At 38.5% G+C, this 17,787-nt stretch overlaps 1 protein-coding gene across 2 annotated transcripts in view; it reads right to left on the bottom strand.

The window, feature by feature from the left end:
• The window catches only part of Mkln1 (muskelin 1), a 142,512-nt gene that overhangs the window by 76,000 nt on the left and 48,725 nt on the right, over positions 1–17,787 (bottom strand). For both annotated transcript variants that reach the window (XM_040728738.1, XM_040728737.1), the window contains 2 exons: positions 5,108–5,177; positions 129–271 (listed from right to left, as the gene is read on the bottom strand). In XM_040728738.1, the coding sequence (XP_040584672.1) occupies positions 129–271; positions 5,108–5,177 (213 nt within the window). The remainder of the gene's footprint in view (positions 1–128; positions 272–5,107; positions 5,178–17,787) is intronic.

Below are 17,787 nucleotides of genomic sequence, written 5' to 3' on the forward strand. Positions count from 1 at the left end.
AATTAAACCAGAGAAATGTTCTTTCTTTACTTCCTAGGAAGGGGCACACAGATTCACCTACAAAGAAAGCAGACTAAAACTGCAGTATGTTTCAAAGACAGCACTTTCTTCCCCACAACCAAACCCACCTAGACAACAGCTCTGTCATATTTTCTTCATTCATTCCACCAAACACTTTGAATTTCTTCAAATTGCAGACATGGGTTTTCTCATATTTTCCAAATGTAATATTCTGAACTATAGCAGGCCTTTCAAGCTTCAGAATCAAGTACTGGGGAAAAAGAAAGAAGAAACAACAAAACTACATCCTCTGCTTAAAACATATGACAAACTTTCAGTATTTAACTTCTGACAGTTAACAGAATAGTAAGTTCCACCTCAGGGTGGAAGGCTGGAAGATTTTTTTGTCTTGTTTTGTTTTGTCTTAAAGCTAAGGAATATTTATACAACACCCTATAATGACTGCTACCATTCTTCACTCAACAGAGGCCACCAACTACATTCTTCTGCACGTTGAAATAGACAGAAAGAAGTCTGAGTGATGTAAATTCTATTCAATGAATGACACTACTAGCTAACCATGGAGGTCTGGAGGTCTGTACAGACGGCAGGAAGTGCCATAGCTGGGCAGAATCAGGATATAAGCAGGGACAAACAGTAAATCACTCTCTTCTCTGTAGAGACACTTAGCAGTCACCATGTGAGCTGCCAAAGGAGTTAGAGGTCCGGACCCTTCTCTGATAAGACAAGACATGTGGAAATACTTAGATTAAGAGAAATGGGTTAATAATTAAGACAGAGCTAGCTAATAAGAAACCATAGTAACCGACCAACACTTTTATAATTAATACAAATCTTGTGTGTTTATTTGGGGCTCTCAAGGCAGCAAGGTCCTGCTGGGACAAAGAACCTCTTGTTACACATTGTAACTGTTGTTTTGTAGTGTTTCCATTGTCATCAGATAGAATATAAGGAATTATTTCTATTTTCCTATAATTGTTCAGATTTCCTCTATGTCCTAATATATACACTTTTAGACAAATGTCTAAGGGCTGTTGAGAAGAATGTATATTACGCAGTTTGAGAATGTTCTGTAGACATCAGTTAAGTCCTTTTGATCTATGATGTCATCATCCAGATGCTTCTGTGTACTTTTTGACAAGAATTCAAAATTGATAGAGTGGCCAGGCGGTGGTGGTGTGCACCTGTAATCCCAAGACTTGGGAGGCAGAGGCAGGTGGATCTCTGTGAGTTCAACTTCAGCCTAGTCAGGACAGCCAGAGTTCAGAGAGAAAACTTGTCTTGACCACCTCCCAACCTAAAAGTTGACAGAGCAAGGTAATGAATCACCCTGTACTATTATATTGGAGTCAAGCTGTGTCTTTATACCTAACAAAGTGTGTTTTATAAAATTGGGTGTACCTGTGTTCACTGAATATGCCTAGATGTTTAAAACTGTAACATTGCTGGGTGTTGGTGGTGCATACCTTTAATTCCAGCACTTGGGAGGCAGAGGCAGGCAGATCTCTGTGAGTTCGAGGCCAGCCTGGTCTACCGAGCGACACTGTCTCAAAAACAAAACGAGAGAGGGAGAGAGAGGGAGAGAGGGAGAGAGGGAGAGAGAGAGAGAGAGAGAGAGAGAGAGAGAGAGAGAGAGAGAGAGAGAGAGAGAGAGAGAGAGAGAGAGAGAGAGAGAGAGAGAGAGAGATGACTGAATAAAAATAAAAATACTAACATCTTGCTAGATCTCTCTCTCATTTGCAGGTTTTCTCACTTTTTATAAGTTCCTTAAGAAGTTTGTACAATATATTTTATCATAGTCATTCTCTTCCTTACCCACCCAACTTGTATCCTTTTTAAAAACCCAATAATCACCATTCATGCTGCCTATAAACTCTAGGATAGGATATGTGGCCTTTACTAGAGGATGGTCCACCTACCAGGGGCCACACCCTTATAGAAAAATGGCTGTTCCTCTTCCAGCAACTGTCAACTGCCAATAGCTCTTTAGTTAGAGGTGGAAATTCATGTCCAACTCTCATCTCCGTGTCTGGCCTGAGCCTACATAGGTCTTTTGAATGCTGTTCTAACCACTGTGAATTCGTATGTGCAACTTCCTTGCTGTGTCCAGAAAACTCAGTTTCCTTTTAGTCATCCTCTGTCTCTGGCTCTTACAATCTTTCTCTCCCCACGTTCCAAAAGAGTACTGAGTCTTGAGAAAAGAGGAAACTATACAAATGTCCGATTCAGAGCTGAACATTCCTCAAAGAGGAAGCTATACAAACGTCCCACTCTGGGCTGAACAATCTCTTACTCTCTGTCCCTTGACCATTGTGGGTCTCCAGGTTTAACACCATTGAGTACAAAAAGCATCTTCTCTGATGAGAGTAGACAGATGTACTAATCTATGGATATAACAAGTCATCAGGAGTCAATTTAATACTATGACCATTTAACAGAGTAATAGTAATAGACTCTCTCCTAGGGTCTATAACCTATCTAGCCAAAGGTTTCTGTCTCTGACAATGATGTCATACCTGTGGAGCAGGCCTTCAATGAGGACACGAATCCTTCTTTCTAAGGGTTATTCCCATGACATGTGTGTCACTATTGTACCAGCAGGCATGTCTTGCCAGGTGGATCATCATTGCAGCTTTATCTCTGTAAATTAGGCTAGTTCTTTCCCAGTGGCAGCCACTATGCTGGAACTGTAACTTGGGGGTGCAAATTATATTGGTTTTCATGCTACCTATCATTTTAGCATTGGAACGTAAGCACCAGAAATTTAACTGTAGGTTGTTACTGCTGACTTAAGGCCACCTTTCATTTTCCAATGGTATGTTTGTAGTTTGGGGGAAGGACCAGGTGGCAGCATGGTTGAGGAGTCACTTTCCTCTGTTCAGACTGTTCAAGGCATCAACTTCTCTCCTGAGTCCTCTTCTGAGAGTAGACTACCAACTACAACAATAGACACCACCCAGGGGTGGACTTTCCTGGCTGTTGAGTTCTACCTGGCATCTCTCACATTGCTTTCCTAGTTCCCAGAAGGCTGTCCTGTGCAGGCAGCTTCTCTGTGAGTCTCCTTCCTCCACACTCTGTATCTGAGTCTTAGTTTGGCCCTGACTCTGGATCCAGATCAGGTTCTAGTTCTGGCTTTAGTATGATATCCAGAAGTCTCTGCAAGTGGATGCCTAGCTTTTGGAATGAATTTTTGGCATTATTGCAATGAATGAATATTTGATTCGGTGTTCAATGTTTCCTTGCCTTAGCTGGTCTTGGTTCAACTAGGAGTGTGTTATTTAGTCATGGAGATAAGTGGTGCCAATTTATGGGTGAAGTAACCTGAGTTCCAGTAGGTATCACACAGTCTCTGACCTCACAGGTGTGTTTCCAAGATTAATCTTAAAGTAATTACTTTGACTCAAGCCAAACAAAAACACAATATTATGCCATTAATATAACACTCTGGCATGTTGGTTCATGTCTGTAATTCTAGCACTCCAGAGACTGAAGCAGTAGCAACCTGAGCTACATAATGAATTCCAAACCAACCCATTCTACACACCAGACCCTGTCTAAAAAAAAAAAAAGAAGGAAGGAAGGAAGGATGGAAGGAAGGAAATATGAGTGAGAACAGGATAAAATGAAAACTATAAAAACTAAAAAATGCAATGTATAGTGAAAGAACATGATCAGTGGATACCTAGGAACAGAGATGAGGTATGTGGATTAAAAATGGTACAAGAGAAACTTCTGGAGCTTTAAACCAAGTCCTTTCCACAGTCAATAACAAGCTTTACAGCCGACTGAACCACTAAGAGCACAAAACTTCTCGCTATTTATCTATACACCAAAACTGTCCCTACTCTGTCCAATAAATAAAACTAGATTGTCCATGTCCTTTGAGACTGGACACAGGGAATCTCATTTGGATTATAATTACACCTGAGACAAATTGATTACATGTTAGTACTTTCAAAATTAAATTAACCTTAATTACAAAGTTTTAGGTTACTTCTATCCTAGGACTCAATAGATAGAATGCTACCTGAATCAGGGTTTTGCTTGATTCATGAAGAACAGAGAAAATATTTCATAGCTCTACTAACAATACTTAACTTGGTACCCCTTGAGTACTTACTAAATAATATTTTAATGAATGAGAAACATATAAAATATTAAATGCTACTACCTTTAAAATGTAGTTAAATGGGAATTGCATAGTAAAAATTATCATAATTTCAGTAATAATGCCAAAGTAAATAAAAATACAATCTTCAGTCTGAGAATATAATATTTAATACACAACATTTTGAAATAAAATATGAAACTATCAAATGGCCCAAATAGGTACAGCAACAGAAAAATAAAAATAAAAATAAGTACCTCCAGGCCATAACACTTTCTAAGTATACAATTTTACATAGCAAATGGAGCCAGAGGGATGGCTTAGCAGGTAAAGATGCTTGCAAAAATCATGTGATGATGTGATGGAAGAAGAGAACTGACTCTCATAATTCATCCTCACATCTCAACGTGCACATATGCACTCACACTCCACACACACACACACACACACACACACACACACGCACGCACGCACGCACGCACGCACGCACGCACAAATAAAAAATGTCATTCTTAAAAGATCACCAGGATAATAATGTAACAAACTATGTTGACTTTTCTCAAAAGGCTCCTCAGTCAAACTTACTAACATGTCTTTCAACATTTATAGAGACTTGAGCATAACATAACTTCGGCTCAGATTAGGACAACCACAAGCACTCTAGTCAGTTCTTGTCTAACATTTTCCTTGTAAGTTTTTTTTAAGAACAAAATAAGAACAAATAATTTTACGCCCTTATTAATATATAAAATTAGATAAATTTTCATTAGTGAGAAGTAAAAGTGTCTCATCAAATCCCACATTGTTCTAACCTATAAAATAAAAAGTTTTAACAAACCAAAAAGAAAATGTAGCTCATAATCCTGAAGACAAAATCAACTAACTCTAATTGGTTTCTAGCTAAATAACTGATACCAACTGAGCAAGTGCTATCTATTCTGACTTTGAAACAGTCTCAGATGCTACATGTAATCTTACCTGAGGAGGATAGTTGCTTTCTGAAGACCATCTGGAAGATTGATCATTTGGTTTATCCACTAAAATGTTCCTGGAATAAAAAAAAAAAACATAAAAGAAGCAATTAATTAAAAACTAATGGACATAAAAGGAGTAACCCACCATTATAAAACTATTGATACAGCCGGGCGGTGGTGGTGTACGCCTTTAATCCCAGCACTCGGGAAGCAGAGGCAGGTGGAACTCTGTGAGTTCGAGGCCAGGCTGGACCGACAGCCTCCAAAACAATACAGAGAAACCCTCGTAAAAAAAAAAAAAAAAAAAAAAAAAAACCAACAGCAAAAAAAAACCCTACTGATACTACCACAAAGTTATACAATGTTTGCAGTTTGAAAGAGAATAGCATATAAACCTTAAAAAGAAATGCAGAGGGGGCTGGAGAGATGGCAGCACTGGCTGCTCTTCCAGAGGTGCTGAGTTCAATTCCCAGAAACTACATGGTGGCTCACAACCATCTCTAGTGGGAGCTGATGCCCTCTTCTGGAATAAAGGTGTACATGCAGATAGCACTCACACATAGGAACAAACTAAAGGCTGTAGCATGAGGTTATAACAGGAAGTATAAAATAACACCCAGAGTCCATATCACTACAAATAACCCTAATACAACTACAAGAAAAACATCACATAAACCCAAACTGGGAAACTCTGAATAAAATACAGAATGGTTAGTATTCTTCCAAACTCTGTAAAGTGAAAAATAAACAGGGATGGAGAGAAGGCTCAGTGAGTAAAAGAACTTGTTCTTTCAGAAGACCAGTGTTCAATTGTCAGCACCCACATGGAGGCTCACACCCATCCATGACCATAGCTCAGGGAATCGCACGTGCTCTTCTGACCTCCACAGGTACTAGAACACATGTAGTACACAGACATACATGTAAACAAAACACTCTTACACATAAAAAAATAAATCTTGAGAAGTTTAGAAAACAACAAACAAAAGTAACACCAGCAAAAAAGGAAGACTGGAGACATTGTCAAATATCACGAAGTGAAAGGAGACAAGGCAATAAACGTAGTGCTGTTTCTTGGACAGGACCCTAGGTGATAAGAAACACTTCTGGGGAAAGAAGTGATATCCACTTACAACATAAAGCTTAGTTAAGAGTAACATACCCATGTTTGTAGCTTTGTTGTGTTAAATTCACCACAGAAATATTAAATGTTAGCAGTAGGAGAAACTGCTTAAGGGAAATAAGCTACACTGTCTTTGCATCTTTTCTGGAGTCTGTAATTATTCTAAAAATAAAAAGTGTATTTTTAAAATGTTAGCTGCATACCTAGCAGAGAAAAGTGCTTAACAAATGAGTGAGTAAATTATGTTTATTTATAATACCACAATAATAGATTTATTATAACAAGTAGGTGAGTGAATAACTGTTTTTAAAAAGTCTTATTTTTGTCTTATGTGTCTGGGTTCTTGTCTGCATGTATGTATGTATGTATGCCACATGTGCGTCTGACAGTCACAGAGGACACAAGAGAACATCAGCATCAAACTAGAGCTGCAGGTGGTTGTTACCCACCATGTGGGTGCTGAGAAATGAACCCAGGTCCACTACAAAAGAGACAAGTGCTCTTTAACCACTGAAACATTTCTCCAGTCCCACGTGAAAGTTTTAAAAGCAGACCACAAAGAAAAGAACTACTTTTATATACATATTCTACAAAGACATTAATATATATAAAAGAAAGAATTCAAAATAAATTAAGAGGCAATCAATAAGAACAAATACAGGAAATATAAAGTACAAAAAGTAAATAAAAGGCTAGATATTTAAATTACTTAAATCTAAATAATCACATTATAATAGGCAAAATCCCAAACACATAAAATCATTATTAACCAAACCAAACACTGGGGATTTACCTGTCCTTAAAAACTGAAGCCACACCATCAAAAACAACATATAGTTCTGAATTAAAACTTGCAAAATGTTACTCTGCTTTGCTGGTAGGCATACAAATTAATAGACCTTTTCAGGGCACAATGCTGACATACTCTACATCAAAAACAATTCAAACATGCACAGTTGTAAAATGAAAATGATGAAAACTACAGCCATGATAATATGCTGTCTAAATATTCTAACTGCTTTCTATGTATAAACTATCTTCTTTAAAAGTACATATTTAGAAACTGAACACAGAAGAATGGAGTCTGACTACAAGGGAAACTGATCACATACTACAAATCCAAAGAATTATCCCACTTCTTGGAACTTAGCCTACAGACAATCTAAGAGGGTCTGAACCATTCACGCTCATCACAGCACAATTTAACAGCAACTGTAAGAAGCCAGGTAAAACATGACAATGTTTACGCTACACAACACCAGGTATCTGTTATATACACAAAAAACCTGACTTTAATCTTGGAAAATGTTCACCATATAGTAGTAAGTAAAGGGCAAACACTATTTATGCATGAAGAAATCAAATATTGTAAGAAATAACAGCATTCATATATGGAGCTGTCACATCCTTCATTCAGGGTACCACGCATAATCTTCACCCTACATAACAGCACACAGGAAACAAGTTTATCTCAAGGAAGAAAAAAAAAGACAAAACAAAAAAACACTAGTTATCAGGGCCTATGAGGACTGTGGAGAAAGGATGGATGGAGAGAGCATGGTTAATAGGTAAAGGGATGTAGTTTGTTAGGAAGAACGTTCAATAAAGCAGAGCAGAATAACTACAGATTACAACATTTAATATTAAAATCATTACAACTGTGGATGTTTACAAAAACAAGTGATGGATGTTTGAGCTGATAGGTAAGCGATTCCTATCATCTAAGCATTATACCTTGCACACCTGTATTGAAATACACTGCACCCCACAAATATATACAGTGATGGTTGGCTGGTTGCTTTTGAAACAGAAAACTTCTCTGTAGCCTACACTGAGCTTGAATTCCTAGGAATTCTTCTACATCAGCCTTCCAAGTGCTAGGATCACCAACATGAGCCACTATGCCCCAAAAATATATTTTCAACACAAGGAGTGAAATAACCATACTCACAAAGATATGCACAGTTTTCTCTCATATGCAGAATTTAGAATTTTAAAAGGGGTGAAAGTAGAAGAGGATAATTTGGTGAGGAGGAAAGGGGGTACTGATCAAAGTACACTAGAAACATCTGAAAGCCAGTGAACTGGAATGTGAAATAAAAAGTAGCATAGAAATCAGAGAAGAAGACGTTGCATTTCCTTTATGAGCAAACAGTTATACACAGTCAATGGGTTATAACACAGCTTCCATTGCTAGTGAACATTTTAAGGCAATGCCTTAAAAAAGAAAAATGGGTACCTGTAGAAAGGAGATCACAATCTGTTTTGTCTGGTTTTCAAGACAGGGTTTCTTTGTGTAGCTTTGGAACTTGTTCTGTAGGCCAGGCTGGTCTCAAACTCACAAAGATCCACCTGTCTCTGCCCCTGCCGAATACTGGGATTAAAGCATGCACCATCACCACCCAGCTTCACAATCTGTTTTTAACAGCATAAAATTTAATTGAAACTAAGGTATACAATAAAATACTTTAATTCTTAATGCAAAATAAGGTCCAAACCTTAAGTCAACTTTTATTATCTCTAGCTATCAAAAGTGAAGCCTTCAGATTTCCCCTGAATCAATACTTGCTGCTGTAGAAATTTAGATTCATTTCCAAATACTTTGCAATTTTAAGATGGTAGGCATACTGAGGAGTCTACCAAATGCCAGAATTGTCTATTCCACAAATATACAGAGTTTTATCTTGGGTAAGACAGTGTACTAGGCTCCAAGTATACAGCAGTAAATAGGATGGACAAGGTCTCCACTTTTCATTCAAATGATAACAAATAAACAAGGAGAACTATAGCAATATAATCACACATTGCTGTAAGTTGTTGTGAAATCGTCTTTTTGTACACTGTGAATATGTGTCTTTGCCAAGGTGCCTTTGACTGGTTTAATAAGAAGCTAAACAGTCATTAGCTAGGCCGGAGAGCCAGACAGAGAACTGTGAAAGAGGGGTAGAGTTCCCACTGGGCGAGGAGGAACAGACACGCAGGCAAAGAAGTAAAAGCCAGAGTCGTAGAGCAACGTGTATGAATAGAGATGGATTCATATAAGTTGTAAGAGCCAGTTAGAAACAAGCCTAAGCTACTGGCTGAGCTTTCATAATTAATAAGAAGTCTCTGGGTGTTCATTTGGGAGCAAGCTGGCTGGACAGCTAAAAAAAATGAGTTCTCAAATAGGGTCTAACACTTCACACACACACACACACACACACACACACACCTGTGGGAAAAAATGCTAATTATAATAATTAGAAGAAGCCACTACATTAAAAAAAAAGCAAAGGAAAAGTCTATTCTTCATAAAGGCATAAACAAGTTCAAATCCTAGCAACACAAATAATCTGAGAACTAGATAAAGGCAGACAATGTCCTTCACAGACTCCAAGATGTAGATAAACACATGAAACTTCTAAGGGAACTGAACCACATTCCCTTGCTGACCCTGAATTTCTAGTAGTCCCTGAGAATGACAGGGACGCACCCAGAAAAGGAACCTGCAAGCAACAGGAGAAACAAAACAACCTACGAAAAGCAAAAAAAAAAAAAAAAAAATAGAAATGAGAACCAGTGTCCAAGTGACACAGCCTTCAAACCACAAATACTAATAAAGTCCTCTTCAGAAAACAAATACATAAAGACAGAGAAAAGGGAAAAGAGAAGTGCTATACTATTTCCTAAAAGTGGCAGTCTATAAATAATACTTTGTAATTGAGAGGTAAGGCCTAGAATCCCAAAGCTCAAAACTACTCTTGCCTATTCCTTCCCCCTACAGGTCTTCCTTCTCCCAGGAAAACAGAATGAAACTGAAGCCTGCCAGAAAAATAATATTCTAACATATCATAAAAAAAAACTTAGGAGCAATCAAGAAAAATGTCCCTCAGTATTTTGAAATAACCTAAAAAGAAATGAAGAAAACGGCAGCAAACCTGGAGGACCTGGGCCCACCCACTCACTCACAGAGCAGCTCACAACAATCTCTAACTCCCACCCTCTTCTGGCCTCCACAGGCACTACACAAAGCGGTGCACCAACACACATGCAGGCAACACACCACACATACAAAAGAAAAACAAATTTAAAAGAGAAGTCAAAATGGAACATCTCAGAAATGCATGACCAGAGTCACAAATGGGGGAGAAAATTTGGTTTTTTTTTTTAAAGTAAACAAAAACCAAACTAAATTGTAAAAGAAGTCTTCCCAAAAGTCTCCCCCCCTCAAAAAAGAGCCCAGAAATGCCAGTTTATGGTGGTGCATGCCTTTAATCCCAGCACTTAGCACTTAGGAGGCAGGGGCAGGAGGATCTCTGTGAGTTCGAGCTAGATTGGTCTACAAAGTGAGTTCTAGAACTGCCACACTGAGAATATCCTTGTTGAGTACCTCAAATATTAGCTGGAACTTAAGTTGGTCACTTAAAATCAGATATCAGGAAAGAAACTGTACAGAGATTCTTAGTTTACTCCTTGGGATGATCTGTTACAGAAAAGGAACTGGACTGAAGGTTACCAATGAACACAATTAGAAAGCACGTCAGTATTGAACACAGTAGCAAGCAAACAAGCTTGGGGCCAGTCTGGGAGATCATGGTGGGGAAGAGAGGGGAGAAGAAAAGAGAGGAGAGGACGAAGAGTCCTAAAAATCTCCTTAAAGTTTGAATAGGAAAATATATTAGAACCAGACTAAGGTAATACAGATTTTTAGAATTATCAGATAAGAATGCTTTTAAATAACTATGGCTATAGTTCTAAAGGTATAAGTAAATAATAATAGGATAGGTGGGTAACATTAAAGAAAGAATCTGAGCTTGAAAATCTTCTAACAGAAAATCCTCAAACTAAAATATCTAAGGCAATACAGTGCCTGAGAAATTTCAGAAGCCAGTAACAGACATCAAACCACCAATCAAGGAAGATGAGACAAAACCAAAAGAGACAAATACAAAAAAGGAAAGAGAAGAGCAAAGAAGAGAAAGAAAGCAGGAAAGAGAGGAGGAAAAGAAAAAGAATCTACATCTAGGCTATATTGGTTAGGTTTCTTTAATGCCGTGATAAATAGCATAACCAAAAACAAAAACAAATGGTGGGGGTTGGGGAGACACAGGGATGACACAGTTCATCTTTAAGAAAAACCAGGTCGAGAACTCAAGCAGGGAGAGAGGCAAAAGCCATGGAGGAAATTCACACACTGGCTTGTTCTCCACAGATTGCAAAGCTTCTTTGCTTTTTCATACAACCCAGGATCACTTGCCCATGGTGGAAATTAATCATTAATCCAGAAAATGCCCCACAGACATGTGGATAGGTCAATGATAGGAGCAATTTCTCAAGTGGGGTTCCCTCTTCTTAGAGGAAGTATAGGTTTGTATCAAGTTGATATAAAATAGCAGAAAACCAAAAACACTGAGAAAGTCATAAAAAAAAGTCACAGGAAGTGGGGAGAACTCATCTATAGAGAAAGTTAAGAGCTACATTACAGTTCTAATCAAAACCTTTACAGGCAAGTAGAGGAACTATTTCACATGTTGAAAGGGGAAGGGAAAGAGAACCAATCTTGATATGTGATCTAAAAGTAGAGAAAATACTCAGAGATAAAGATTGAAATGGTGAGGGTTACAGTGGATGGATGGAGGAAGAAGCAGGGTTAACTGAAACTAAGGATGTATTAAATATTCTCCTCTACTGTAAGTCCCCAGCCGGGCGTTGGTGGCGCACGCCTTTAATCCCAGCACTCGGGAGGCAGAGGCAGGCGGATCTCTGTGAGTTTGAGGCCGGGCTGGACCGATAGCCTCCAAAACAATCCAGAGAAACCCTGTCTCGAAAAAAAAAAAATATTCTCCTCTACTGCAAGCCCCCCAAACAGGGTTAACTGAAACTAAGGATGTATTAAATATTCTCCTCTACTGTAAGCCCCCCCCAAAAAAACAACTGTAAAGGGATTTGAACACAAGTTCTCTGCATGGGTGGGTAATGCTTTCCCCAGAAGACATGGGTTATTCATTGAAAATCTTAGTGTCAGGAGTAGAATACTTTCTTATAAGTTATTCACCAAGAAGGTCTTATAGGTGGTGCCCCTCCACCGTAACAATTCAGGCTATTCCAACTGCTCTTGACTGTCCACAAGAACTAGATTTTTAAATACCCTATTGTTGAGGACACAATACATTTTGATTGTGGAGCACTCAGAAATCAAACTAGAATTAACCTGAAAACTTTCTCACAGATGGCTAATTGTCATAATGCTGGAAGGTGCCATGCAGGCAGGTAGGAGATTCAAGTCATCAATGGTATTACTCAGAGTGAATATTCAGGATATTACCATACTGACTTACCAGGCAAGAAGTGCCCACCAGTGCAATAGTGGCATGGAGATTATGGTGGCAACCAATCACCATCTGGTTGGACCTAGGGTCTGATCCACACAAGGGAATCCATGCCTGGCACTGTAAACCTGGCCAAAAGTCCATGATTCTGGAGATCATAGGCCCTGGGAAGCAACCTGATACTGTTGTTCTACTAAATAGGTACGTAGTGAAATTGTCTTCTAGATATTTGTTTATGCCCACAGATGAGTGCTGCTCTCATCCCTGATGAGAGAAGTTGTTTCTACAGTGAGCAGCAATTAGTGCAAAGACTCATAACTAGGTCAAAGTGCTCAGAAAAAGTGACTGGTAAGTACTCAACCCTAAACAGGACATCTGTATCAACCCTGTTCTCCCACGCTCCAGCGACACAGTGAAGAGAGGGTAGAAAGAATGTACAAGCTGAAGGATGAAGTAAAGAGTTGTGAAATGCAGTCTTCTGGGTATGACATAGCTGCAGCACTCATGAACTCACTGCAGTCATGATCAAATGCACAAAATCAAGCCAACAAGATCAGTTTGTGTTCTAGTAGTCAGCACTCACTGGACTCCATGGATTAAAAAATAAAAAAAGGAGAGAGCATGAAGATAGGAAAGGAGCAGATTAGCATGCTGAGGTATTGGGGTGGGTAAGATCAATGTATACATGTATGAAATTGTCAAAGAATAAATAAAAGATTAAAAAGTTTAACTTCCAGAGATGAGTAGTCATAAAAACAGACTCCTGGCTGTATTAATTTAATTATACATTCTGCATATCAAGATTGAGTTCATTTAGAAAGAATAAAGTAGAGTATCCTTCTGTTATCCTCCTCCCTCTCTCTACCCTTCTGCCATAGGATGTTTTAGACAGAAGACAGAAGATCTTTTTGCCAGGTGTGGGTTCCTGAATCTTGGATGGCTCAGCTTCTGAAACTATAATCCAACAATGTCTGTTTATTACTAGCCACCCAATCTGTGGTACTCTGATATAGTCAAACAAGAGAGGAATAAAATGTATTCTGAAAATCAGTATCTATACCACTCATAAGCAGTGTAATATTATTTAAAGCTGGAGCTGATTAGATTAGTCAGAAACATATTGTACACACTCTAGGATAGGCACTGTGATGGTTTGAATGAGAAATGCCCCCCCAGGCTCGGGCATTTTGACACTTGGTCCCAGCTGCTGGCTCTGTTGGGGGAGTGTGGCTGGTGTCACCGGAGGAGGGCTTTAAGAGTAAAGAGCCTTGCCTCCTTCCAGTTGTCCTCTCTGCTCCATGCTTACAGTTCAAGATGTGAGCTTTCAGCTTTCTGTTCCTGCCACCTGCTTCCATGCTGTCCCAGCTGTTAGGAAAGTTAATCCTCTAGATCTGTAAGCCAAAATATATTCTTCTATTAACACAAGCACTAAAAAATATGTAAAAAAAATATACAAGAAAGTAAAGTCACATTGGAGGCTAATTTCAAATCAGAGGCAGAAAAAGACAGATGCAAGAAACACATGTATGAAAACAAAACAGTTGCAAATATGGCAGATATGAACCCAATTGCACCAATAATCAATTTGTATGTGAATTATTTAAATATATATAAGAGAATGCTGGAATGGGTGAGGGGAAAAAACTGCTTAAATACATCATCTATGAAAAGCCCACATAAATATAAAGAGCATGGGTGAACGTAAAGAAACAGATGAAGATAAATCATGATTTAAACAGAAGATGAAATAGCTGTATCCATATCAGGCTTACTAAAGCAGAAGGGAAATCATCAGGGATAGAGGGGCATTAATGAAAATGTCAATTCTTCAAGAAGACATAACAATCCTTAATGTGACTGTACCAAATAAAAAAAGTGTCAAAATACTTGAGGGGAAAACTGTCAGAATTGCAAGAAGCACTCGTATAATTGGAGTTATCAACCTTCCTCTTTCAGCAATTGACAGATTCAACAGGCAAAACTTGAATGCCATTGAACTGAAAGCACCAACTATCAACTGGCATTATAGAATACCTCACCAACAACCAAGTGCATTCTCCCTATGCTCACATAAGAACACTCACTAAGACAGAAAAATACATTTTAGTAACAAAAGAACAGAAACACAAAGCATTCTCACAGACCTCAGTGGAATTAAACTAGAATCATTCACAGAAGGTAGCTGGGAGATCTTGGCATAAACACACAGTTCCAAATAATACAAAAATCAAAGACACCTCAGGATAAACACAGAAATATTTTGAAATAGATAAAAATGAGGGGAAACCCCTACAAGTGTTAAATACACATTAGAAAATCAGAAAAAATTTTAAAAGAATCACTTAAACTTCTACCCTAAGAAGCTAGGATCAAAAAGAAATGTAAGCATGAATGTGACAAAAAATAAAAAGTAAAACAAAACCCACAGCAAAAATCAAACCATCCAGCCATACAGCCACTCCTCCATCTCTCTTCTTGCTCCTCCTTCCTCTAAAGTTCTTCTGTTCATTCTCTGCCTGCCAGCCCCGCCTATTTCTCTCTGCTGCTTCACTATTGGCTATTCAGCTCTTTATCAGACCAATCCAGTGTTTAAGACAGGCACAGTAACACAGCTTCAAAAAGAAAAGAATGCAACACATCTTTGCATCATTAAAGCAAATGTTCCACAGCATAAACAATGTAACATCTTAAAATAATATTCCACAACAAAAGAATGAAGTCAAAGTCTGGCTACCAAAAAAAAAAAAACAAAAAAAAAAAAACAAAACCTCTAGAAGCTTGTTTTTTGGGGAAGGGAGGGGGATAGACACCTCCTCTGTATGTGTGTGTGTGTGGTGCGTGTGTGTGTGTGTGTGTGTGTGTGTGTGTGTGTGTGTGTGTGTGTGTGCGTGTGTGTGTGCGTGTGTGTGTGTGTGTGTGTGTGTGTGTGTGTGTGTGTGAGACCAAAGAGGATGTCAGATCCTCTGCAAATGGAGTTACACACCACTGTGCTCATCAGACACGAGTACTGGAAATGGAACACAGGTTCTCTGGGAGCAGCAAGTGCTCCTCTTAACCACTGAGCCATCTTTCCAGCTCAAGAGCTTCTATTTTTTTCAATTAACATGCAATATTTGTACGCACTTGTGTGACCACAACTTTATAAATCAAGTCTATGGACAAATACAATGTATAATGATCAAATCAGAGTACTCAGTCCTTCTATCCCCTCAAACACTATCAACACCTATGATCCTGGGACCCAACTCTTCCTCTCCAGTTATTCTGAAATGTACAGTTAATTGCTTTGGGTTAGTTGCCCAATTTTGTAACAGATGAAAGCCACAGCAACTGCATCCGGGTACTAGTTATCCTACCCTCTGACTGTTTTCTCTTCCTAGCCCCTACTAACTGCTATTGCACCATCTACTACTGTGTTACAAATGTCTTTAGCTTCTGCAATATTTGCCTCTCTGCACCTAATTTATTTAATTTAACATAATGCCCTCCAGTTTCAGTCATGTTGCTTCAATGGCAGGATTTCATCCTTTTTATGGTTAAACCGTATTCTCCCCACCCCTCCCACCCCCCCACATCTTTAAAAAAAAATCTGTGTGTACAGGTATATATCTGTATGTGAATGCCATATGTGAGTGAATGCCTTGGAGGCCAGAAGAGGGCATCACAACTGCTGAGACTAAAGTTATAGACAACTGTGAGCCATGTGGGTGCTGGGAATAAAACTCCCATCCTCTGCAAGAGCATCAAGTGTTCTTAACTAACCACTGAGCCATCTCAACCCCCATATACCTGTTTTTAAAATCCATTCATCTTGGCCGGACAGTGTTGGTGCACACCTTTAATCCTAGCACTAAGGAGGCAGAAGCAGGCAGATCTCAGTGAATTTGAGACCAGTCTGCAGAATGAATTCCAGGACATTCAGGGCTGTTACATGGAGAAACCCTGTCTAAAAAGCAAAAACAAAAACAAATGAAATAAAATCCATTCATCTGCTGAACGACATCTTGGCTGACCCTATAATTCTGGTTCCTGTGAACAGTGCTGCAATAAACAGGTATGTGAGTATCTCTTTGATGTAATGACTTTTATATACTCAGGAGTGGGTTGTAATGTTTTTTGAGAGACCTCTACAGTTTTCTGTAACAGATACACACTAATTATATTACTATCTACAATGTACAATTCTCCTGTCTCTAAATCCCAGTCAAGTTCTTACAAAAAAAAAACCCCACAAATCTATAAAAGCAAAAATCAGGCCACAGAAAGATTAAAATTTTGCTCTAAGAAGGACTGTGTTGAAAGGGTAAAATGACAAGATACAGTCTTGGAGAACCTATTTATATATTTAAAAAAGGACTTACATGTAAAGGATACAAGTATTCACAATGATTAAGTTTTAAAAAAAGAAAAGCAAACAATTTAATTAAAAAACAGGCAAGACATGAGTAACATTTCATTGGGTAAATACAGAGGGGCAGATAAACACATGAAAACATGTATACCACCATCAGCCATTGCAAACATGCACCATCAGTTATCATTACTTGCCTATGAGACCATCTAAAAGTAAAAACCAGTGACAGCAGCCAGGTTCACGAATTCAGAGAAACTGTGGACTACTGACATGACTCAAAAGGTAACCACCTGAACTCAATCCCCAGGACCCAATGGCAGATGAGAACTGATTCTCACATGTTCACAAACACACACACACACACACACACACACACACACACACACACACACATCATAATAATAATAATAAATGAACAAATGCAACAAGAATAAAAAGAACTCAGAGAAACTGGAATACCTTTACACTAATGTGAGTGTGAAATGTTACAAACATTTGAGGTGTCATTACATTTTCTTACAAAAGTACTTTTTATATGATTCAACAATAGACTCTTGAACACTGATTCAAGGGAATAAAAATTTATGTCCAAATAAAACCTACATACAAGCGTTTAAAGCAACTTTCCTTCTATTAATCCCAAACCGGAAACAATCCAGATGTCCTTCAATTGAGAAAGAGCAAACTACAGCCCATACATATATACACGTATCTGCTTGTATTTGCAGGAACCAAACACTCATAAACACGGCTACTCCTAATGTGAAGGAAGGAGAAGTGCTGAGGGCACAGAAATGAAGATGTACAGTGTAAAATCCGAAACCACAGGGGCTGGACAGATGGCTCCTAGAATAAAGTACATACTGTTCTTGGAGAGGACCCACGGTGAGTTCCCAAGC

The sequence above is a fragment of the Mesocricetus auratus genome, unplaced genomic scaffold (assembly GCF_017639785.1).
Source record: "Mesocricetus auratus isolate SY011 unplaced genomic scaffold, BCM_Maur_2.0 Super-Scaffold_100019, whole genome shotgun sequence".
Taxonomy (NCBI): Eukaryota; Metazoa; Chordata; class Mammalia; order Rodentia; family Cricetidae; genus Mesocricetus; species Mesocricetus auratus.